Source organism: Lipophrys pholis (genome assembly GCF_963383615.2).
Source record: "Lipophrys pholis genome assembly, chromosome: 19".
Taxonomy (NCBI): Eukaryota; Metazoa; Chordata; class Actinopteri; order Blenniiformes; family Blenniidae; genus Lipophrys; species Lipophrys pholis.
Genome location: NC_137647.1, coordinates 15,393,584 through 15,419,488, shown reverse-complemented (window position 1 = coordinate 15,419,488; position 25,905 = coordinate 15,393,584). Strand labels below are relative to the sequence as shown.

The 25,905-nt window shown below is 41.9% G+C and overlaps 2 protein-coding genes across 5 annotated transcripts in view; one reads left to right on the top strand and one right to left on the bottom strand.

The window, feature by feature from the left end:
- The window catches only part of lpar2a (lysophosphatidic acid receptor 2a), a 6,263-nt gene extending 4,517 nt beyond the window's left edge, over window positions 1–1,746 (top strand). The window contains exon 5 of the mRNA XM_080488461.1: window positions 1,012–1,746. The gene's annotated coding sequence lies outside the window, so the exon portion shown is untranslated. The remainder of the gene's footprint in view (window positions 1–1,011) is intronic.
- pbx4 (pre-B-cell leukemia transcription factor 4) lies at window positions 411–25,905 on the bottom strand. 4 transcript variants are annotated; one of them, XM_080488455.1, is made up of 10 exons: window positions 25,148–25,901; window positions 22,875–22,988; window positions 21,257–21,330; window positions 7,595–7,839; window positions 6,593–6,783; window positions 6,313–6,448; window positions 6,000–6,156; window positions 4,125–4,228; window positions 2,934–3,020; window positions 411–1,728 (listed from the first exon to the last, which is right to left on the bottom strand). In XM_080488455.1, exons 1-10 carry the CDS (start codon window positions 25,330–25,332, stop codon window positions 1,639–1,641), a joined length of 1,383 nt encoding a protein of 460 aa, XP_080344581.1. In that variant the 5' UTR covers window positions 25,333–25,901; the 3' UTR covers window positions 411–1,638. The 4 variants fall into 4 exon arrangements, with proteins under 4 accessions (XP_080344581.1, XP_080344583.1, XP_080344582.1 ...); XM_080488457.1 differs by lacking the exon at window positions 4,125–4,228 and having other exon boundaries at window positions 25,148–25,905; XM_080488456.1 differs by lacking the exon at window positions 22,875–22,988.

The window sequence follows — 25,905 nt, the reverse complement described above, 5'->3', positions numbered from 1 at the left end:
AAAGGTGGCTGTGCACCAACTTTAGAGACACAGAGTAGCATTATTACATTGCTGAACTTGGTATTTTTGGTTTTGGTACAACAGAAGGTTGTGGTGTGTTGCCTCGGGCTCACAAGCTTAAAACGTTTTTAGATGGGGGAGGAGGGTGGGGTGGGGTGGGGTTGGGGGGTGGTGGGGCGGGGTCTCAGTGTAACCCCATCCGGCGTGTCATTGGCTGGTGGAAGCACCCAGTATCTATAATGCTCACAAAGGTCAGAGAACACCAGCCGTTTGAGCCGAGACGTCCCAGGAACACTGTACACACGCCCACAGAGACACACACACACACATCATAGCAATACATGATGCACGTTTTCCTTTTTGGTCTGACTGTAATAATTATACCCTTTATTTTTTAATTTTTTTTTGTTAATAAAAATGAAGCTAAAAACTTGAAAAGTTAAAACGAAAACAATATCACGCCTAGAAGTCCTACATGCATGGAAGACAGTCACGTTTCTAAATTCATGTCACGTTTGTCCCAATAACACATCGATGCCCCACAATCTTTCCACCCTTCTTTTATCGTCATTTAGATGCTTTATTGAGCTACTTTTTGGTGGTGGCTGGTGCATTCTTGGTGAAACAGCATTAGAAAATTGCCTACAATCAAATAAACTAGTGGACAGAAAGCAATAAGTAAATACTACAAGCCATCTACCAACACCCTCTATTGGTTAGCAACAAAAAGGGCTATTAGTTACATCCACTGAACCAAAGATATTCTCCTCTCTCTGCCCTTTCCTCTTCCTCTCACCAGCCCTATCATCACTTGTCCCGCCTGGTTTGGAAAAGTGACCCCCTTAACTCCCCTGTACAGGTAGAAACACCCACAACGAGGATGCTAACGTTTGTGCTTGACACATCTTTTATGCCAGCAAAAATGACTGAAACGTTGTGACGTGGATGCGATGGGAGGGTCTTTGCATGCACGGTCTGTGCATTTATTGTTCACTTTGAAATCTCCAACAGAATGAAGCGTCGAGCCGTAAGGACAGGAGGATACAGCGGTGTCTGGTGTCGAGTTGGCAGAGGGTGATCTCAGAGGAGCAGACGTGTTGACAACTACCGGGGCAGCACTTTGGTACGAGCAAGGTGAGCAGAGCTCCCTGGTGATCCGTATCAACAGTTTGGCCGTCGAATGCCGAGGCTTCAGGAGATACAGGCGACCACGCACAGTTTTCCCAAAGCAAAGGGTCGAGTGCAGAGGGCCAAAAAGCACATGAGCAAGCTGTGTGAGTACTGTGTGGAGTCGGCGTGCATATACACATAATGTACAGACATCATGATCATCTACACAGCTGGGTCAGTGGTTTTCATAAAAGTCCTTGATAATGAAGACGTGTTTCTCAGCGTCAGTGTGCTCCGTTCCCCTTTCGTCAAGAGTTACAAAGCTTTGAGCACTGAAAAGGAGCCAGAGGGGCTTTTTCCTCCAAACTAGTGTCCGGCTGTCCTGTGTTCCAGCACAGTGTGTGTTTATGAAATGTGAGCGCGGCCGTGCGGTTGAAGACACGAGGGAGCAGTGAGAAATGGGGACAGAGGATGTTGGTCAGAGCAGACCGCAGTGGGAATGAGGTGACGGCAGGGAGAGCCACCGAATCAGTTGGAGGTGTCGGAGTGGACGCTGCCAGGAGGACCAGGAGGGGAGGTAACCGAGGGGGGGTTGGTGGTGTCCTGCCAGCTGTTAGCCTGCAAAACCATCGGGGGAAGAAAGAAAAAAAGAAAGAAAAAGAAAGAAAGAGAGGATTCTGCATGAGGAGGGAGTTTTAAAATTAGCCGTCTAAATCAGCTATATATGTGCTTACTCGTCACAGGATCCAATCTCAAGACACCTCGGCGGTTACAGACAAAATGCTTTTCATTATAAGAACTTCCCGATAGCAGCTTCCTGATGGATTACATTCATGTTCAAAGAGCCGCGCTACCAAGAAACCACATTGCATAACCAAAGAATACTGTTGCGATACACATTAAAATTTCATGTTTATGCAGCAGGTCTGTCACTAGATTTCTAAGGGGTTTTCACTGCAACAATACCGTGTGCCTCAAATTCGTAAATGTATGATTTGTAAACATATACTCAGATATATTGGTGCTTGAAAAGCTTTGTGAAAAAATGGTTATATCGCTCACATTAATATATTCAAACACTTACAATGCCAAAATGATCACACAATATGTGCAACTATAAAGTACTTTTCTAAGAAAATCTATTGTTAAGTTTTAGTCAAATAGACCTTAAAGAATTTACATTTTGAGGAAAGTCAAATCTTTTTTACAACAACTTTGTTAGTCAATATGTGATTTGTAAAGAAAAGAAACTCCTCCAACACAAAGCACAACTGCTGACTTTACAGTGTGCATACATGACTTTTCTCTGTAAAAAAGCAAAAGTTCAATCACGTCATGCAAATGTGGACTTAGAACTTCACGTGACAAACTGCAGCTCATCCAACTGGTGTTTGCTCCTGGTTCGTCCTCAAATCAAGAAAATGCCATACGACACTTACAGAAACAGATTCTATCGTATGCTTTATTTTTCCATGTGCACAGAGCATACAGTGATCAAATGTATCGTGACTGGCGGCTGTTGTTGTGCTGCTCTGTGGTCCAGGCCTCAGCTTTAAAAATAGGTTTAAGTTCACACTGTGGTCTGGTTCTTCATATCAAAACAAAACTAATAATGAGCCACAATCGTGTCAAATTCACCACAGTTGCTGTTTGCAGGGCTACAAGCTGTGCTGATGAAGTTGAGGCGGATATGCACACCATGGAAACTGACTCGGCCACACTTGTTTGATAAACACCAGAGCAATGCAGCTTTCACACATGATGATGATGATGATCATCATCATCATCACCACCACAGCAGAGACTTAAAAGTTTGTACTCACATCCAGGCGATGAGGGGTGTAGAGGCCACTACCTGACAACTCCTCATAGCCGCCCGTCAGGTGTGTAGCACGGTGCAGGGTATCCTCCTAAACAAAGACAGAACCATGGACTTGAGCACAATAAATACGTCGTCTGTGTTTGGAATGGACATCCATAAGCTAACCCGGGGAGTGACAGGATCCACAAACCTCTACTGCAAGCATGCCAGCCCGTCGAGCACACTTCTCTGAAATTAGTGCCTCATTAAACTACTTCTGTTCCAAGCGATGATAAGAGCCTGCAGCCCAAGCCAAACGGTAGCGTGAATTTTGAGACGCTTTAGTGCTTAACAGCAGAAATCTGTGAATCCTTCCAGAACACAACAGCTACAGTTATAGTAACATACAACACAGGGAGAATTGACTCTGAGGAAATATATTCTTGGTCTACGTGGGTGACAGGGTGAATATACGGGGAGAGGAGCTGTTTGGAGGAGTGAGGAGGGAAGGCAGCAGGTAGTGATACACTTACTGACCGGGAGCTGAACAGATCACTGGGTCAATCCCCAGCTCTGATTTGTAGAAATAACTCCAAATGCATGTTGACAGCAGCAAGCGTACTGATCACAAGCCCGACACTGTTAACCAGGGATTTCCACGCTAAGCTCAACACCAAACTTGCAGAAGAAACACTCATGAAAAGGAACTATGTGTACACATAGAGCACAAACTCAACCCTTTAAGAAACAGAGGACACATGCTTGTTCTTTGCTTGACTCGTGCTTGTGTCAATTTACATGACACTGTCATTTTTGAGAAGCGTGATTCATGAAAAGCGTCATGATTCACTTTCATGTATGCTGATATCACGCCAAGTCCCGCTCCAAAGGGAGACGTACAAAAACATATTTCCTACTGTCGGAGTGGTTTGCCGCAGGTTTTAATGGGTTAAAAAAGGCCTCAAGTGACCATCTTAACGCTGGCAAGTGCAGCAATGTGATCCTCCCAGCTCTATAAATAGTAAAGAATGGTCAGTTTGTGTATGTGTGCTGTGTGGGGCAGGAGCTGGTGGTGTTGAAGGCAACGCCGGGGCACGGTCAGAGGAGAGGTCGAGAAGGAGCTAGGCTAGGGGAAGGTATTCGAGGTAACGGGGTGGCTTGGTCAACAGCATTGAGGTCAGCTGTCAATTCTGCAGCTGTCCTCAGTGCATACCTGCGATTGTAGAGAGGGGGCGATGTTGAGACCCTCCCCGTTGAGGGCTCGCAGGCCAAGGTAGGTGTCGCCTGTGTGGGACAGGCTGTATGACCCCGGTGACCCTGTAGGCAATATATATATCCAATAGCCAGTCAACCCCACCACATAGCAATGGGGTCAAGAGGTTACCCCTGGTCAAGGACATTGCGTAGTTCTCGTCTGATAAATGTTCTTCCGCCATCTTTCTAAACGTCCAGGTGGATATCAGTGGGCTTCTGGGTTTTTTGTTCCGCTGTAATGTTTTGGCAAATCAGACACTAAAGACTTTGCAGCCTTTCAAGAAGACAAAGGGTTGGAAACGACTGCAATCTGTGAGCGCTGTGATCAGCTCTTCTTGAAGTCCTGAATTTATTCAGCTTCTTCAGAGCATAAAGAGTGAAAATGTGAATGGCAAGTTTCAGTTCATATGAGCTCCAACTACAATGTTTATCATGGGATACAATCCACTGAGGTCAGGCGGGGTGAGGACATAGTGAAAGTAGTGGACTGAGTGATATTTTACACCGTAGTGTAAAGGTTAGATTATTATTAGTGCTGTCAAAAATAACGCGTTAATTTAATAATTTGAATTGAAACGTTTAACTCGTTAAAAATTTTTTACGTAATTTACGCAGTTTTGTTTACTTCCAGGTTTTTTGTATCCCCTTACCAGAGCACCAGCATGTGCAGCGTCTATGGCCGCAGCACTGTGACAACAGAGCAGCACAATACCGAGTGGAATAATCTTAATGCAGAAAGCTTCAATTTAAAGTTACCTGAAGGCTGATTGAGGTCGTGAAAGTCATTAACACACTTTGTAAAGCCGAATTTAACGATCACAGAAGTAATTCTGAAGCAAAACAGCAGGTTGTCATGTTGGCTGACCAGTAACCACCAAACTGGTAAAGCTGGAGGAAATACTTGCAGGTAAAATACACAGGTGTGTGTGTGTGTGTGTGTGTGTGTGTGTGTGTGTGTGTGTGTGTGTGTGTGTGTGTGTGTGTGTGTGTGTGTGTGTGTGTGTGTGTGTGTGTGTGTGTGTGTGTGTGTGTGTGTGTGTGTGTGTGTGTGTGTGTGTGTGTGTGTGGATATTAAAGTATAGTATTGCCCTTTGTTCCATGTAATAAGTTCACAACATAGTTTCTTGAAATATTCAATTTCTCAAAGTGGTGGACCTGTACTGTTAGATGTTTATTAATTAATTAATATTTTTATTATTTTGCTTATCTTGGAGAGAAACAGTTCCACACAAAGCTAAAAGGACGTTATAAAAATAGTCTTTGAATTTAAATATAGTCTGTGTGTTGAGTCCACATTATTTTTGTGGTTTTCCCTGAATAATTATCCATTATAAGCTTCAGTCTTCAGTAGAAAAACAATGCGATTAATCACAATTAATTACAGAAAAATGTGCAATTAATTAGTTAATCTTTTTTAATCGATTGACAGCACTAATTATTATTCAAACAAACAGCGACTGAGCCTCAATGCAACTTGGAGCTGCCAGGTGATCGTCTTCATTACAAAAAGAAACCACACGTCTGACACAATTAAGTTTCTTTCACATACATCTCTGTCCTAATCACACTCTTCTCAAAAGATATAATCTCAACCTTAGTTTCTTGGTTTTGAAACCTAACTGGTCAGCTTTTTCTTTTTTTTCTTGAGTACAGTGAAGCTATGAAAAAAATGCTGACCGCATGAATCATAGCATCTAGGTCACCTACCTGTTTCATCATGTGACGCATAACTCTTTAGCAGCAAGACTGAACTTCACATGTAGCGCAAATAATTTAAAACGTGATGATATGAAGCGCCGGGTACTGCTTGTAGATTGGATAGTGCATGTCATACCTGAGTTGGGTGTTGCTGGAGAGTTAGCCTGGCTAGCTTGCGCCGACACATTGGCAGCATCCACCGCTGTTTTAACCGCGTACAGGTTCGCCTCCTCCTGGAACTTACCAATGTTCTTCTTGTAGCGTATTCTCTTGTTGCCAAACCAATTAGAGACCTAAGGGACCCAAATGTTGCATTTTAATGTTTTTTTAGAGGTACACCCCTTCAGTGGACACACGATGACAACATAATAATCTGAACATTGAGAACAAAGATAAAAAAAAATTTAAAACCCTGTGCGGGCAGTGCCATAGCGACGTTAGCAATTCACCTGAGATACAGTGATCCCACACTTTTTGGCCAGTTCCTCCTTGGCTTCTTCACTAGGGTAAGGGTTAGACAGGTGGGAGTAGAAATACTCATTCAGCACCTCTGTTGCTTGCTTGTTGAAGTTACGCCTCTTGCGTCTGACAGAGATAGAGGAAAGATTGTGATCAACACATTTGGAATATAGTCATCTGACACACCTACACAATATTACCTAATCCCCCATGAGGGTAACTGACACACAGAGACAGAAGAAAACAACAGCTAGACAAACACAGACAGACCTGGCGTCAAGGAAGCGTGAGCGCAAAATCATGACGGCCTCACAGGTGCTCTGTTTGAGCTGCATCTGAATGGAGCTGAACTTGCGGTGGATTATAGCCACCATGCGTTCAATCTCCTTGGGAGAGATGGGCCGTGTGCGAGACTGCTCTCTCAGCAGGTTCATTACATGGTTGGTGAACTCACTGCAGGCCTGGAACAAAGACACCGAGAGAGGAGTTCAACGCTTTTGTGAAAAGATGGACAGGGCACAGATTTTGAGCACCATGGCGTTTTGATAAGACCTCAGCAATTTGACTCTTACAGCTCAAGCATATTCGTTTTGCATGGAAAAATAGTCTTAGTGGATTTGGCTGGTAAATTGCTGATTCCAGTGAATATACCGGGAGGTCACAGTCAGTGTTCATCCCAAAACAGAAGGATTACTGCGTTAACTAGCTGTCAGCCAATACTACATATGTTAATGAATACAACAAAATGCAGCCTTCTCCACACTTCTCTCCTTTCTTGAAGTGACAGGTTCAGTTCAATGTTTAATATTTGTTTTTAATGGTACCTAAAAACTCTTGATAACGTGTGGTCAAAGCTCAAGCCTGACTGCACTACAGCAGCTGGCAAGAGAAGCTGAAATACCTCTATAATTGGAAACACGAGTAATGAGTCGTCCAAATCAAATCCAGAGAGTCACATTCTAACACCAGTTGAATATGTTTTAACATATATGCTTGTTAGCGGGTCCACCAACTGCAGATGTGGGGGGAAAACTTAAGACACTTTAGTTGAAAATAAAACGTGTGCCATGACTGGCAGTGTATTTGATATCCTTATTCATTATGAGTGAGCACTCTGTTACCTTGGTATTACTTATCTATTGGCTATCAAAGCTTCCTGGCACATTTTATAATACACGTATGGAATATGTTAAATAAAAAAATTTCCTTAATGAAAGGTGAGCGTGAAAGAAACAGTATTTATTCAAGCATTTTGGTCTACTCAGCACAAACCTGCTCATACTTCTCCAGCTCAGAATGGTATATCTGACGGATCTGGGCAAGCTTGGCCCTGTAGTCTGAATGTTCAATGCTGCTGTCGGTGGGTGAGCCCCCTGCTGCTGCAGCAGCTGCAGCCGCTGCAGCTGATCCTCCGCCCTTTTCTGGTCCCGACACACCCTCAGCTAACAGCATGTTGTCCAAACGCATGATTTGGGGATCTGGGGGGTCTTCCTCCTGCACACCTCGTATACTCAGCACTGGAAAGAGAAGAGAAGTACAGTAATACAAGTCAGATGGGCTTAGATGTAGATTAATGGGAAATAGGATTTGGAGCCACGAAAAACCTGTTGGTTAAAAAGTTTTTTTTGTTTTTTTTTAACTGACAGACCACACATTTGCACCAGGGCAAGGGTGTTGCTGTGTCTGCTAAGGGTGCACAGGAAGACACTATATCACTGCTAAAATTCAAAGAAGTGCAGCCCTGTCAAAACCCAGTCAAGTTTCTCCCCTGAGTCATTGCTATGAGCGCCTGACTGAATTCTAAATGAGCCCGAACTTTCACGGAATCAGCAGCAGAGGGCAGTGTGGTCCCTCTGTGGCAGTCTGCCAGCGATAAGGGCATGAGGCATGGGACCAGTAATGGGAGTGCATGTGCTGTCACTATGAGCCCCAGTGGCCATAAGTATAGTTATCAGTCGCTGCTCTCCACCACTGTATTATACCAGGACCTCTGTCAGCCTGCAGCCATGCTCTCATCTCTCTCTCTCTCCCTCTTTCTCTCTCCCTTTCACACATCCACACACACACTTTCACTCCCTTACAGACACCACTCTGTTACTGAAAAGTTTTAACTTCAGACATCTTTTCTTCAAAGCCTCAAGCTTTCAACAGTTAACTAAATTTTCCCTAGCACTTTTTGTGCTTCTCAATCATTCAACTTCACAAGACTAAGCAGACGTTATGTAATAAAATCCAGTGAGTAGAGTACTAAATTTACTTTCCATTAATGTCAACATCAATAATTAGGAAATATTAAAGGTGGCAATACAATTTTTAAAAAATCATCATTTTAAATAAACAATAATATTATGTAATGTGGATGCACAAAAAAGTACTACTGCACTGTTTTACTTATTCTTATTTATTTGGAGATATATGCAGATACATTTTTAAAAAGTATACATTTGTGGTTAGAGTTTTGAATGTCTGAATTTCTTAGTTTTTAGTATCCCTGTTTGGTCTATGTCCTCAAGTTTCTATCAGGTTTTTGCATCAAACAAGCTTGTAAAACATGAAACGTTAGTTCAGAGCAATTCTGACTTTCCTTTCTCAATATCTTTTAATACAATTATTACCAGTTACCTATTTTTTAATTGTTGAAATATTTGTCTAAAATTATGTATAATTGTTTCCCATATTTTCCTCATGAATGTAAATAGGGGTTGTCAAAATGTATTATAGCATGTCCGCATTTACACAGATTTGTATAACCAAAGGCTGAATGAAGGACGGAAAAGCCCACTTGAACTGTGAGGAACCCAGATGGCACAGTCAGAGACACAGACGCTCACAATATGGACGGTGGGATTAATCCCAATGGTAACTGGATGGTGTTAGATGTTTGTCCTTCTTGGGGATTATAAAAGTTTCATCATCAAAGGTTAAGGGGTAAATTAACCTACTAATTCATAACTTGTTGGTCTCAGTCTTTTAGGTTTTACTAAAAGTTTCCCTATACTAAAAAGTAAGTTTGCAGCTGTGGAGCAGTCACTGCTAATAAATGAGCAGAGCTGTGCCGTCGAGTCACGACGTGAAAAAACAAGGACAAAAACGGTTTTTGCTTAGGATTTCAAAGTGCTCTGGAGCAAATTAGTTCTTGCTTTTTCATAACTTGATTTGATAAATGAGTCTATTCCACCATAGTACCAAGTCTTTAGTAGCAAACTGTCCAACTTTCCCATATTTCCTCCCATTTTTTTTCTTGTTCCTTCTTGCCTTTTTCTTTCTCTCTGCTTAGGTCTCTTCTCTCTCCAAGGCACATTCCTGCTCTGCTGCTCCCCCAGCTCAGGGCTCAGGAATGCAGCAGACCCAGCCGCCTGAACTAATGACCCTGATTCGCCCATCTCTTTCCCTCCTCTTTTTCTTTCCTTTTTCTTTCCCCTGTACTTTTTAGTCAGATAACCTGTAGCTGCTTTAGTGATCAAGCACCAAATGCTTTTGTTTTGTATCTATCAAAAAGTACACAAATAGCCAGGAGACTTTGCCCATACTGTGACGGTGTGTAAAACTTTGGGCGCACTGACAAATTTGGAGTTTAGGTTTTGCGCGGTTAGTTTGATCTCTAATGTCAATTCGCTGAGATGCACATCTGACCCATAGTAAAGGGGGCAACTGTGGCTCTTGGAAGTTTCTCACCTCTCCCCCTCCCTTTTGCCCCCACTCATTATGGCCCCCCAGCTGTAGCCTAATGCCCCTACATTCCCCTAATTACTCCAATTAAGCTGTGATTACCCAGAATTGCACTCATGCACAGTCTAGTGGCCTACTGATATCATAGCAGCTGCTGAGACGAGTTAGGATATCGCACAGGAAAGTAACATATGACACATATGAGAAGTGGAAACAAATCTTGTTGACTGTAACTAACCAGTAGACTTGTGAAAGTATAAAAAAAAAAAAAAAAAGAAATCAATGAGAAAGCATTTGCTGGACTAAGAGCTGCTAACTGTAGCTTAACATTAAAGCAATGCTTTCAACTGACGTCTGACAGTCTGTCAGCGACAAACATAGTCCAGTGATAAAAACCCAAGGAGCACTTTAAGTAATGATACTTAAGTTCCATAAATCCCTTTTTTCCCCCTAATAGAAGGACAGCTTTAGACCCACAGCCTCCATCTACACCCCTAAGAAATCAGTCCATTATGCACACGTTACCAGCCAAGCTGGGCGGTGTGGCATTGAGAGACGAAGCGAGCAACACATACTATGAAATATTCAGGGTATCCAGCTGGGCTTTCACTGCATACATAATCATTCTCATTTTTGCACAGCCAATGTGGAAACGGTGTGCCGCGCAGACACAACACACAATATATGAAGTGGTGCAGGTAAGGGTGAACAACCTAACCAGCAGTGGAGTGCTGTACATTAACTGCAATGCCTTCCACACATAGGCAAAGATAAGACTTAAACGCAGTCAGTATATCATTGCTCAGCTCACAGCACAAGCTTTATCCTTGTCTGTCTTTTCCCTCGCTAGTATCCCCTTTTTCACTCTGTCTCCCCCCAACACACATCCCCTCCCCCTCTCCCTTTCAGCGCACCCCCCCCACCCCCATTCCTTCTCCCCCAGTGCCCCCCTCCCTCCCCTCTGTTCTCCATTTCAGTCGAGTTCTCCATGTGAGCCGCAATCCCTCATGCTGTCAGCCCCCCCTCTCCCTCTCTCTGTAGACAGACAGGATTAGCATTTTAATTGCATCAGCTCCCTTGGGTATTCTCAGCCTTTCACTGGGAGAGAGCAAGGGAGCGGGAGAGAGAGAGAGAAGGATAGAGAAGGAAAAAAAGGGGAAAAAAGGTAAGGAGAGAGAGGGTAGAAGGAGAACCAAGGAGAATTGGAAAAAAAAAAAAAGGAGTCACAGGAGAAGATATGTGAGAGAGAGAGAGAGAGAGAGAGACAGAGAGAGAGAGAGAGAGAGGCCACAGAAATATACAGAATCCAGAGCAGAGACGTGCCAGAGAGCAGGAGAGCCAGAGAGAGAGAGAGAAGATAGGACTGTGAAAACATCAGTTTTTCCTTTCATTACAGACAGAGAACTCAGATAAAGGGAATTGCCCATAGAAAGACGTTGTTACCATGAAAATATGCTACATAAAAATGCTAATTCATATTCAAAAATGCGAAAGCAAATCGGAACTGCCGCACTGAAAATGTGATAAGTAGACCTGTGTAAAAGGAGTTCAATTAATTGTAAATATATACTAGGTTCTAGAAATCAGAATTGAAACCAATAAGATTGTCTCTGACCATTCATCAGACAGATACTCAAGTTCAGTCAAGAATAAATGCTGTGAAACACATACGGCCTGCTGAAGAAAACTTCAGGCTGAATTTGGAGTGCAGATTTTTCAATGCCAAGAAATTATTGATAAAGGAAATCATGAAAACAATATTATGACACAACAGCACATTACAATAAGTGCAAGTTTGAGCAAACTAAAACATGACCAAGCTAGAATGTAAAGATTTATATAGATTATTTTAATTTTGGGTTAGTGTGACTTCCACCCAAAAAATCATTAGACAGATTCACACTTGAACATTATGAAGTGCTGCACCCAAGTACAGATTAATTTAGTTGACCGGTAGAAAATAGGTCAAACTTGCAGTAGGCAGTCAACAATTTATTACAATAAACTGAATATGTAATTTTCAACTAATAAGAGGAGCAGGCAGGTCTGTGCTCCAGAAGGAATGCGAGTTACATTTTAGAAAACTATGAAAATGTTTTGCAAGTACAAAATTCAAAAGCTAGCCGTTAGGTCTGCAAAGGCTGCTGCACAGCAATGCGATTTTTAGCCATCCCAGTGGTCGCACTGTCTGACAGGTTCAAGGACGGCTGTTGTCATGGTCTTGCCAACAAAGACCTGTGATAAAATTCTGAGAAGTGACAGAAATTCGGGATCAGGACTGCTGCTGCGACCTATGTCAACAAACAAACAGAAATGCCGTATGAAATTGCATACTGATCAGCGAGACACTCAAATAGATGCCTTGCGACTGCAATGGCAAAATGCACCCCCCCCAAAAAAAACATTTTGGATGTAAATAAAAAAATTTATGCGGATTTTTCTCCAAACACATAAATGCCACAAGAGCTCCGTTCATGCTTCACTGGTGTCTTTTTCGTGAATGGATGACGCACGCTTAAGACGTTTTATTCTTGCACCATCACGTCGACTCTCTTACATCACACAGGTTGCGATTCAGCTCGCGTTTTCATTGTGCAATCGGCCCACATGCAAACTTCATGTTGTGCCCAAAGTTTATTAGATTCACTTCATACAATGTGGCTGGCTGTGAACTGATCAGATTGTTAAAATCGCACAGTGTGTCGCCGGTTTAAATCCAAGCAATTAAAAGCTAGTATGCTTGGTGGTCTGCTGTCCAGTGAGAACTTGGTCAACTGAGATTTGTTGTTCAAATAAGAGTATAGTAAACTATTTGTTTTGCAATCAAGTCCAAACTAATTAACATCAACATTTACAAATGATGATTTGCAGTAACTTCAATAAAATATTGCCTGGTAATAATGACATAAAAAGAATGTCATCAAAACTGGTAAACTAGCTTAGAAAAACAGATTTTCTTGATGTCCGAATGTAAATTGAAAATATATACATCAATAGTAAATTCAACATGAAGAAATATGTGTCCATTCATCTAAAAAGATACAATCAACTTAATTAGCTCAAACCATATGCCCATTTCAACTTTAAGCAGCTCACACTAATCAGCTGGTCTGGTGAGTTCACCAACACACACACACACACACACACACACACACACACACACACACACACACACACACACACACACACACACACACACACACACACACACACACACACACACACACACACACACACACACACACACACACACACACACACACACACACACACACACACACACACACACACACACACACACACACACACACACACACACAAACACTTTCAGAGTAAACACAGTGTGGTCTGATTAAGGTGTGAATTGGAGAATTCACACCTTGGGCAAACACAACACTTCAGTCCAACACATCATTAATCAGACCTTAATTAACTGAAGAGCAGGGCTGGGACACTCCAGCAATGACAACACACACAAATACAGAGGGAGGTTTTTTTTGTTTACTTAATCTGCATAAGTATATAGAATCAGATAGAAAAACATCTACAAATTGTTCTCCCTGGTGATTTTAGTTATATTATTAAAGACAGTGCCCTGGTAGATAATTTAATGTCATTTGTAGGTGCAGAGGGACATTTATATGTAAACCCTCAAGTGATAATTTTCTGGAAAATTTGGGGAATTACAAAAATACATCGATGAAACTTCAGCAACATACAAATGCAGAACATTTTTGTCAGTGTGATTGTGTTGAGCATATCTGACAGCCCTAAAAATAGAATTTTGGATCAAGTTTTAGTGGAAAACTTGACTGATAATCTTCACTGATCAAACAGAGATGTTTAGCTTTGTTGTTTATGTGTGGATATTATCACCTGCTGAAGAAAGTATAATTTCAATTTTTCTTGTTTAAAAACTGACTGCCAGCATGAAATTCATTCTTTCCTATGCAGTGTGGTTTCTGTTTTGTCTCAGCTTAGTAAGACGTTTGTATGTCATGTAAACTCACAGTCTGACTTTCAAGCTCATCCACATAGCAGAGACATTAAACAAACAGCCCTTGAGTTGTAATGAGTACACGGGTATTTGCTCGCAGCTTATACTCAGTCTTTTGAGAACACATGAGGCAGTTTCAAGGAAACTTCCACCGGACCACACTTTATTACTGCGTAGGGCAAATGTAAGCTGTTTGTAATCAAACATGTCATTGTTAATGTGGCATAAATGTTAAAATTGCTATTGTTTCAAACTGTATATTAGGCAGGGTGGACTGTGGCAAAATGTGTATCGTGATATTCCCAGTCCACAAGATTATGGCACAGAGCAGAACACGGAGAGGCATAGGGGAAAAGAATTTGAAATGTCACAGGATGAAGAGGGTGAGGAAGAGGATGACGAAGAACACCTAAGCAGGAGGCTTGTTACAGCACTGCTAGGATCTTCCCCAGTCAACTCTCATCAGGCCAGCTGCCTCCTGTGCTCATTAGCACAGACTCTTAAGGAGCTCCTAAAGACTTTGTGAAAAATGAACGCTCATTTGAGAGGTCGTTAATTTGCACTGTTATGCAAATTAGGTGGCAATTAAGCGATAGATCAGAAGAGCAGTGCCCATTTATAACAAGTGAACAAGCATTATGACACAGTCAGATGGTGCCAGAGTGAGCCGAGGCTACATGGTTAGGTAGCACAGGTCCAATGTACCATCACAGTGAGAAGTAAGAAACCTGTGCATATATGACTGGTGAATATAACAACTGACGTTTGTTTGTTTTTATGAAACGTTATAAAGTGTCTGCTCACCTCCAAACACAAAAAATACTTGGACATTAAAATGCAAATATGACATAGAATATAAATTGGAATGTGGCCTTCATCTAGATTAGCTGACAGTGTTGCAGCATCAATCTATCCAGCAACACAGATGAAGAGAGCAACCCCATGCTAATTTTGTGGTGGATTGTATACCCCCCCTTCCTCCACTCGCTCCGATGTTTCTATTTCTCCCCCACATTTATGACATGGTGTGAAATATACAAACATACTGTCTGGGACAGCAATGTGCACTACTGCAAAGGGGTGGAAGGGGCCCATCAATTGTAATTAATCCTTAATTAGTCAGGATTAGGAGTTGGGCTCCAGCATTCTCTCACCCCACTGCCACCAAACTAGTGCAATCCAGCTGAGACCTCATTTACATATCTTTAATTAAAGCGACGCTGGCTTCCTTTAAGTGCAAAACCAAAAAAGTATGAGCGACATAGACCTGTTTTGAGGAAAGGCAGATGAGAGGTAGGAGTCTTCAACCAGTGCTGATGGGTTATTCAGTGTTGGTGGACATAAATCTGATAATAATTCCTAATCCACTGGAAAACGTAGCCAAAACACTAGACTTGGCCCAGTTTGTCAATTTGGACGGTCACACTTCAACTACTATATGTCTGCCAACAATATGTGTGTCCGAATCGTTGCAAGGGTGGATCTACTTTTTTATCTGCATGAATTTAGGGTGTTTGGTTGCCAAATGAAAAAGCAACATTGGTTTCATTTACCAGTCTTGTTTTTCAAGTGTTCGTGTTAATTTGCTACTCTGACATCAAAGTGTTAATTGGTTGCAGTTGGCTCAGCCAAAAAACTGCAATACAGTAACACAATCAACACCATCATTGCTAATCCAGCCATTCTGATTACCATCAAATCCTGACTGACCACAAAGTAAAATCACTAGCCTTTGAGAATCATTTCTTGTCAACAGACAGGCTTCAATTCCTTCAGGAATAATACCACATGGGGCAATCAGTTGGCCCACACACCATTAGGGCTGCACTGAATGTTGGGGTTCTGTCTCATTGAGGTGGGGAGGGGTGTGTGTGTGCTCATATGTAGGTGGGTGGGGGTGGGGGGGTATCTGTCAGGGCCAGGGGTCTGTGTGATATTAGCCGTCTGCCAATCTGGCTTGGGGAATGGACACCGAGTAATTACTCCTGCTCTTACTGCCTCATCAATCTCCCTGTATCACTCCTGCACCCCCTCAACACACACTATCTTTTTTCATCCTCTTCTGCAAAGGAGCGGGGCAGAGAAAAAAACAATTGAGTGGCAGGACGCCACAAAACACAGAGATTCTTGAAAAGCCAATCAGATAATCCTGTATCACTGTGTCGTCCGTGTAAACAAAAAAAAAAAAGCCTTATTTTAAAAAAAGAGCGAGAACCCAAAGATTTGCACAAGTGAGAAGTTGGTGACTGTACAAAGGGACATGACCTATTGTCACCGTAGACGTCAGTGTTAGTAAAACTGAAAATTCAGGTTTTGTAGCTGCAAACAGACTGCAGAAAAAAATTATCTCGTTAATGCTTTTGGCTTAAAATGCATTGTATGCTTCCCCTCATAAAATATAATAAAATACTTCCCTCGGGTACCTAACAACTCATAAAATTTTATGGCTCTGTTCCAAATTGGGCTCTTTGAAAACTAATAATAATTAAGTTGCTTTAATGAGGCATGTGATTCACTAGACTTCATGTACTGTACTCAGTCAAAGACTCAAGCAATCATGATGCTTGAAGGGGTTTTCCCTCACAAGTCACAAACACCAAAGACAAGAGCTCTAAAAGGGGAGTCTTGCATATCAAAGTTTGATTTCTCCAGTTTCACAAAGGTTATGTTTATTCAGGCTGTATATAACCACAAGGCAACTAGGTGTGACTTAACAGCACTGTTATGTTTTTTTATTATTCTAACTACAAATGTGTTATGCAGTGAGCATGTAAGTGAATCCATTTGGCTTCCTTTTGTAATGCGTAGAGATTTCTTAAATAACAGGAATACTAAGGGGCCGTCCACACGAGAACGCCGGTTCACGTAAATGAGCCGGATTTGGCCGATCATTCATACGAGGCGGCATTTTAGAAGTGCGAAAGCTGTTTTTTTTTTTTTAATACGGGTCCAAGAGTGGGGAAATTCTAAAACCCTGGCGTGTGCTGTCCACACCTCAAAGACGATCATCATTGCGAAAAAGATGACGTAATCCCCCCCCCCCACGCGGTCCACAATGTCATATAATAACCACAACAATCAAGCTCCGGTCGAGCTGCAGAAGCTACTGATGCTAGCCGGAGGAGATGTGGGGCCATAGACCTATAGAACTCAGAGTTATATAGAAGTTTATGAGCAGGAGTCTACTTCTAAATTTCTATGTGCTCCGTCTCTTCTTCTGCGGTTTTGGTGTGTTTGGTGAGTCACAGCGCCCCTAAAGGCCTGGCATGTGTACTATATGTCCTGAAGCCTCATGTTGAGCCGCATCCATAGTGACATGTGGACGAAACCTTTTTTGAGAACCCCGGGGAGAGAAAAGATCGCTTTGGCTCGTGTGGATGTCAGAATCAGAATCAGAATTCCTTTTATTGTCATTGTTCTCTAAAGCACAACAAAATTTTAAAATAGGAACTGGAACTTTGGGAACTGGAGCCGATCCGAACCAAGTACGGGCAAAGGCAGGCGAAGCCTGTCAATCACAGGCAAAGAGATACCCAACCAAACACATTCACAGTGACATGTACCTGGGTCATCAATTAACCAACTCATTTTGGATAAATCAATCAATTTTGGACTGCAGGAGGAAACCAGATCACCTGGATAAAATCCATGAATAAGGAGGAAGCTCGGGTTCAAGTATACAACCTTCGCACCGACAGCGTGCTAACCACTACACCACTGTATGTGCAAACATGTCGTAGCAATCCAAATAATATACTTAAATTTGAATATTTTGAGCTTTCCTTAATGACTAAAAATGTATTTAATACAGCAGCTTTTACAGCAGTAAACATGCTTTAAGTTTTAGATTCATTCATAAGACATTAGTCATACTGTTTAAGTCTTTTTATATATATATATATATATATATATATATAGATCCTCTGAGAAACAGCATGGACGGACACAAACCGGAAAGTGAGTTCATTAAGGGACCAAATCACACCATTCAACCACCTCGTCAAAATATTAATAGGATGTGATGATGGGTTGTCACCTTGCTGCGTTGCCAACGTACTAGCAAAGTACTGCTGGTTCTGTTGGAAATAATTGATTGTGCGACTCCTGTACTTGTATGTGGCTAAAATATAAAATCATTCTAATCCGACCATACAGGACTGCTCTTGATTTTCAACCAAACATCTAACTAATTATTTGATAAGTCCTGTATTTTATCTGCTATAAAAACAAAAATCTGCTGAGAGAATTGTCTGGGCCAGCAACAGAGGCCAAAAGCAATTAACCAAAGTCCCAGACACATTGTCGGGATACTGGCACAACTGGGAATCTAACAGAGCAACCGACTGGCTCCAGTTAGCATCACACTGGCTTCAGGCCATCAGAATGTCCTCACTGTGAAATCCTCACTGATGTTGCTGAGGGAAGCATGGTCCATACGAGAGGTGGTGCAGAGACCCAAGGAAATCCTAGGAAATGTGACTCACGCATCAACTTTTAATTAGAGGCGACACAAAGCCAGCCATCTCGCTCTCGGACAGGTAGGATACTTGCCAGTTTGTCACTATTTCTACACAGCCAACTCGTGGCATTATCCCAGAGTTGTTTATCAGACAGCTTATCAAGATGAGTGGCAAGTGTTGCAGTGTGAACTTGTCCAACTGCGGGGGGGTTTATCTCTGCTGTCCCAATAAGGAAAACTGTATACTTCTAATTTCACATGAACAAATATCCAACTTTCCACAGTTCCAAGAACAAACAACTGGAATTCTTCAGGCATGAAAACCAGGACGGTGACAGAATAGAGTGACTGACAGAATCATGATTGTCATGTGGAAAACACAAGGAATGCATAAAAGTATGAAGAAATGGCTGAAACATGCCCAAACTAAATGAAAAACTTCTGAGAGTGAACTGCAGTGGCTTGTGAGAGATTTTGGCATAAGCTGTCCCATTGCACCAAGAGCTATTTTTACAGCAAATACCCATGAGAGCGAGGGAGAACAGAACAGAGTTGAAGCTAAGCCACTGGCTCTCAACTTTGATGATTTCTTGTCTCTTCGTAAGTGCTTTAATTTCTTTTCTAGGGTGTATCTTTAACATAGCATTAACAACAATCACAATTTATGTAGATGAAGGTCATGTTTAATGTGAGAGCACAGGACAACACCGGCACTGTTGTAAAGTGTGTGTGGGGGGGTGTTTTGGGGGTGGTGGTGGGAGTGGGGATACTGCCATTTGCGCAGAACATTTCCTTTACAATGAAAACAATCTAACCAACTGCAGCACTCAAAGGAATTCACCTCCCATCCCCCATGCCCCAACTCCCCTCCTCCACCACCACCATTACATTACCATATCAAAGCCCTGAGTTCAGAGCAAGTCTTCTCTTTCAAGAATGGGAGCGAGGCAGAGGGAGGGAGGGGGATAGGACAAGACCGAGGCAGTAGGAGTAGACCCAAGACTGAGTTTGCTTTTATCCCCGTTTGGTGTGTGTGTATGTGTGCGAGGCAGATAGTGTGTATATGTGCCTATGCCAATACAAGTGTGTGTTTGTTGGAGAAAAAAAATACTGCAGAATATCCGTGGAGATACTAAAAGACTACTGATTGTGTCTTCCACAAGCTGCAAACCAAGAGAAGTCAATTGACATTCCAGAGGCAGACAATGGGGCCTACAGGGGGTCTGCGTAACAGAGAAATGCCAAGGCAGGTACACAGTGCAGCTAGGAGGGCACTACATGGCAGATGGCCAGCATAGCACCACCAAAGCCAAACACCTCTATATTTTATGGTTGGCATATTGAACTCAAGCATGTATTTATTGTTAACTACCTCCATGCTTGGACTGTTTTTCTGCTCAGCTTACTGTACAAGTGCACACAGACCCTCTCTCTCGTTTGCTGAGAGACTAAATGTGAAAATCAAAGTGAATGGCATTAGGGTAAATAAGACCACTGGTTGCCTGGGAAACAGTGTACCCTGCCCCACTCACTCAAGCCTAGCCTTTACTTTTCTCCAATCACTGGAGAGCAATAATACATTATTGACAGAGGGCTACAACAGGCAGCAGTGCAGCATTTTCAAATTGTATTTGAACAAGAGAGGCGTGCTGTTCGAAGATACACAAGGACAAGGAGAGAGAAAAGAAAACACAACACAAGACGGGAGAGACAGTGGCAGGGCGAGAGAATCTAAAAAAAAACAAAAAAAAAACACCACATTCACACCATCATAACCATCAATCTGCCATCCATCCTTTGGCCTCCTCCTTTGAACACTAAAATGTCTCAGATAGCTGACTTGAATAGCTAACAAGACGACAATAAGTAGCATGTTTATGCCGAATATAGATATTCACATAATTAATATGTGAATGAATCCAACAGTTTTGGATATTGAAAAAAGAATTTAAGACGGTGTCAGGATGGTTGCACTTCATGTTGCATTTTGATGAGAGTAGCGCATTGATATCCTCAGTAATATATCCACAATTACCCTGGACTATGTGGTTTAGACACTGATACCGTGAAACAAAAGGAAACCTGTTTACACTTACAATCTTTGTTTTTAAAGTCAGAATGCTTTTGGAGTTGGTTGCTGTCAACCAACTGTGTATTAACCTTCTATCCAAATCAGGTTTCATACTTTAACCTAATAATTTTTATAAATTATGTTGGGGTAGTGTTAGTTGTCGCATTATATAATTTTGCACGGTCACATAGCAATTAAATTGCTGCCCTTTAATCTATAATCTGTAAACACTTCTCATCCTAGAAATAAGATGAGTCGGGGGGGGGGGCTAATAAAGTGTAATAAGTTTAGTTTAAATTGGGTTTAGTTCACACATTCTGTAACATTGCTGGCCAACGGGCAAAATAAGGAGAATAAGCAGCCTAGTAGAGCATATTGATGCAATTCATAAACTGATAGATGGTCAAGTCACAGTTATCAGCATGTTATGTCACATATCCTGCTGTGTGAGTCAAGTTTCCAAAGGTACTGATCTTCCCAGATTAGTTTCAGCTCCTCACAGTGGTCTGGACAGGCACCAAAATTAGGCATTGTTCAATAAATAGTAAAAGAAAACAACTGAAAGTAAAGCATCATTAGAATTATGATCTGTCTTGTGCATGTGGTTATAATATTCACAATGAATATGACTTACAGTTGATCAATACAGGTCTGAGTGAAGTGGAGTGCACGGGAAGTTGAAACAGCATTAGACTGTAACCTGTGCAGACTGAAGAAGTGAGTGGAGTAGAAACTCACCCGTCTTTTCTTTGATCTCACAGAGAACGCTGAAGAGAGCTGGCTTCATTCTGTGGCAGTTCAGGGCATGCTTCCTGTAAGAGAGAAGAGGGAATGAGAGAGCAGTGGGATTACGATAAACAGACCTCCATCTCAAGTCATTCAATGTCCTCCCCCATAAAAACAGGTAGAGAAGCTGTATGTATTATGCATACAGCCTTTCAAGAGTGTAGTGCAACACGGCAGGACAGAGCCATGTTGTTTAAAGGCATTTTCAAAAGCCAAATGCCTTTGTCCGTGCAGACACATCCTTGATGCATCAATCCGAACTAGCAAGAGTAATGTTGTCATTTGGATGCTTTGCACCGTGGGACAGGTAATGATGCCAAACCTCAAGGTCATCATTACTGAGCACAAGACTTCAGAGTTAATACAAGGTAATCTTATTTCTAGCTCCAAGACAATGACTTGTTCCATGAACGTATACTGTAAGTGGATAGGAGAAATAACAATTAAAATGCAATTTTAATTTAAGCAAAAACATCAACTTCATTGTTGAGCTTGCTCACACCAGAGAAAATGTAAAATGTATATACTTAACATTAATCAAATAAGAGCACCTTAGGAACAAAGTTTCCTGAAAAACACTTAAACCCACAGGCTTGTATAGCCTTATAACAGCTACAACAGTTGAATGCCGTAGCAAAGCAATGACACTAATATGACCCCAAATGGCATGACACTATTGTTTCTGGTATAAACTACTGCATTAAAAGTGTATACATGTGTACAATAGACAGGGGTGTGTATTAGGAGCTCAATAAATATAGAATTGCATATAATTTTTTTTGCATCCACAAATATGTAAAACTGACACATAAAAAGTGCTACTATGTATTCAATGCATAATTACATCCTGTGTTTCTCATAGTATAAAATTCGTATTGAGGCTGTCAGAGGCTTTGTTAACAACTGCCTGCCCATTGTTTACAGTGTTGTTGTAATGTAGCATTATCTTGTAAAGACGTCAATGATTTTGTGCGCCCCGTGTTTTTAATGACTAGCCCTATAAACTAACAAAGCACAAGCCTCGGAATCTGCCCTATAGAGAGTTCAATAAAATAACACAAGCACCACTTATGACAAAAAAAACAGGTTTCAGAGGCAACAACTTCAACATGGAGCATTCAGTTAAAGTTCAGGTGAAAAATATATGACACCTCTGTTAATGATGAGCATGAATATGAAAACATAAAATATGGGAGTAAAAAAAAGAAAGCCTTGAAATAATCCATTTTTATCCAATTAACATCAACAATAACACATTCACAACAACCACAAATGAATATGATTTGGCTACACCTAACCTCAACACCAATTCCAGTCGTGAAGGTCCACTGCATCATTTATGAGGGGACAAGCAAATAGTGAAGCTATTGCATATACCTCAAATGACTGCCGTTCTGTGGGAAAATTGAGGTAGTACTATGTGTGTAGAGTTATGTGTCTAGCACTAAATATATCATTTTAGCCACCAATTCTGTCACTGCTGGATTTGAGTTGGGGGGAGGGCTGCCATCAGCATGGAGAGTATGAGCAGGAGGGGGAGAAGGGGGTGCTCATGCGGTCCTGTACTGACCTGTGCTGGAAGTTGAGTGGCAGTCCACCCCCTGCCATGCCCCCCCCTGCTCTCCCTCCCTCTGTGGGGTCGTCTGATCCACCCCAATGCGCCGGCGATTCCTCTGACCAGCATCTGAACATATGGCGACAGGGTGAGAGGATGAGGGCGGATGGTGCGCAGGAAGTGTACTCTGCAACACTGAGTTATTGCGCTTCCCTGACCACTCCCCATCCCAACACACTGCCACCCTGCATGACAAGGGTGTCATGTCCATGTGCAAGCCACCACACATTTTAATTTGAACTTCGATGACTGAGTGAAAGATTGATGTGTGGGTGACAAAAGTGGTCAGAGGGAAGAATGATGCTATCAAAGACTGTACAAATTAATTCCCAACAATTACAAGCCCTTCTGAAACACTGTCTTTATGGTTTTAATTATCATAGTATTTTGACCTTTAACCTTACATAATAAAATATAAGTAAAAATCAGCGAGTAGTAACATTTCTTGAGAGGTCCATACATCTAATTGTGGGATATAAGCATTGCACTGTACTGTGTTTATCCATCTTGGGCACAAGAGGGGGATATGCTCTGAGTAGGAACTTGGATCAATATAAAAATATAGGAGGCAAGGACACCTTTGGCACCCATTGCCATATCTTTAATTAGTTTTTTTCAGAAGACTGTTGACATCCAATATAATATCCCTGCCACATGATCACTCTAGTATAATTGACTCTTCAAGTCTAAATAATTGAAATTCAAAGTCTTTTTCAATGTGAATAAATGGTGGCATATAGTTAGCAAAATCCAAAGCAAGTGAAAAGAGGGAGGGGGGGTAATGAAAAAAATATAAAATACAAATAAGAACATTTTCTTTGAGGAAGAAAAAATATTTGTGTTATGAGGCAAGTCCTGATTAAGTCCTCAAAGTTGTAGTGAGGAAAAGGTAATATTCCAACGTTCATAGGTTGTCAGTAGAGCATCATCCCTCCCCCTCACCACCATCTCATTAATAGAAACTCGATTTGCGGACAGCTGCACTCGCGTACACATTATAGGAGAATTGATTGCACCCAGCACACAATGAAAAGGATGAACACCAGGGAGGGAGGGAGTGAAAGAGGAGTGAATTAATTAAGAGAACCAGGTGGTCAAATGTTGGGTGGAAAATCACTAGCTAATGACACATCACACTGTGGCCACAGTCTTGCAGTGGACGGTTGTCTATTGTTGAAATACTGACGCTTCATTTGAAACTGACCTTATGCTCCTTGAACCACATGGCAAATGAGTGTGGCTCAGTCGGTCACTGCAATGCATACTCCCCACAATAATGACATGCAAAAATACCTCCAATGCAAACATTACGTGACAAGTCACACGAATGACTAATTACTGTCACCATGGACATCACTTGGCTGATATATACCAGTGAGTACGCCTTATCCTCACCCCAATTTATACACTCATTTGTGCGTCAATTCTTCAGATCACTGGCACTAATGTGGAGTAGCACTTCAGACAGAAAAAATGGTTATAATCACTGAAAGAAAGAAAAACAAAAATCCGATTTGGCCTGGCAAGTTTAGTGAAAAATAAAAACTTATGACAGCATGACAAAAAAATCTAACAGTTGCAAGTTTGGCAACTTGCGAAGCACACTCCATCTTGAGAAGCTGTGTATTATGGTCCACGTACTTTTAGATAGTTTTGGTAAGTGGCGTAAAGAGGGGGGGGATCAGCGCTTAAGCTCTGCACTCCTCTGTGTTGTGAACTCTAATCAGGCAACAAACCTGTAACTTAAGTTTTGTCAAAACAAAGGATCTTCAAGATAACGTAGGTGATAGATTTATGCTTCTTTTTTTTATGGCTGCTTTTGTCACAGATCCACAAGGGAGTTTGAACTTTTAAATCTGACGCTAGTTCAGATTAATCGTGAGCACTACATGCGTTTTCTTTATAAATACACATATATAGACAATAGTAGCATACCACGGTTTGCAATAAATCCTGATTCCTGGCAACAAAGGGCTTCTTACAAACTACAACACGGCACTGTTGGTCTCCCACATATATTCTTTGGTGAAACGTACAACAACGTTGGTGATTTTAGCAACAAATAAAATCGCCACCCGAAGTTGCATATGTTGCTATTACGCATTACCTTACGTGAACGTTTCACACAAAAAGCCCGAGCCTTGAACAAAAAAAATAAAAAATAAATAAGACACACGGCGGACTTTAGCTTAGCTGTCGTGTGGAAAATGGCTCTCCGCTCGTCTTACCTGGCCTGTGCTTCGTCCAGGCTCTCGTCGGTGATGGCCATTATTTGCTGTAGGATATCCCCTATGTCTTGCTGAGGTTGACCGAGGGACTGCTGTTTCCTGACAGAGTCTGGGTCGCCGACGTCGGCTTGCGATAGTCCACCGAGTCCGGTGAGACCCGTCAACATCCTGGTCTGGTCGTCCATACTTTCAAAGAAAACTCGCCGTTTTCCTCAGTCGAAGAATACACACAAATAGCTAGCCTGCGAGCTAGCCAGCAAAGTATCTTCTACGACAAATCATACAACACCTCTTTACCGCACCCGACAGCGACGATTAGCAAAACACTCGAGGACTGTTTTCACAAATCAGATCTCGCGGATTCGCTTTACATTCGCCCGTTTCTTTTCTCTTTTCTCTTTTTTTCTCTCTATCTTCCGCCAGTGGACGCGGCCAGGCTAACGTTAGCTAACCGCGGAGTGAAAGCAGCTAGGTTAGTAGCAGTAGCCCAGCAGAGGAGCAGCACCGACACACATGCACTGACTGTGTGGGTTTGCCAACAGCGCCTCGCACATCTTCGGGGAAAAAAAAAAATAGGAGAAAAAATATATAATTACGATACGAGCACGGTGGGTTTAAAGAAAAAAAAAAAAAACCTCGTCAATTCGAGAAAGAATAAGGCGTAATTACGGGGAGTTCGGACCGTGTGGATCCTATCACAATTCTCCTACCAAAACAGGCAACGGTTTGCCATTGTTGTTGACGTCGCGCGAGTAAGT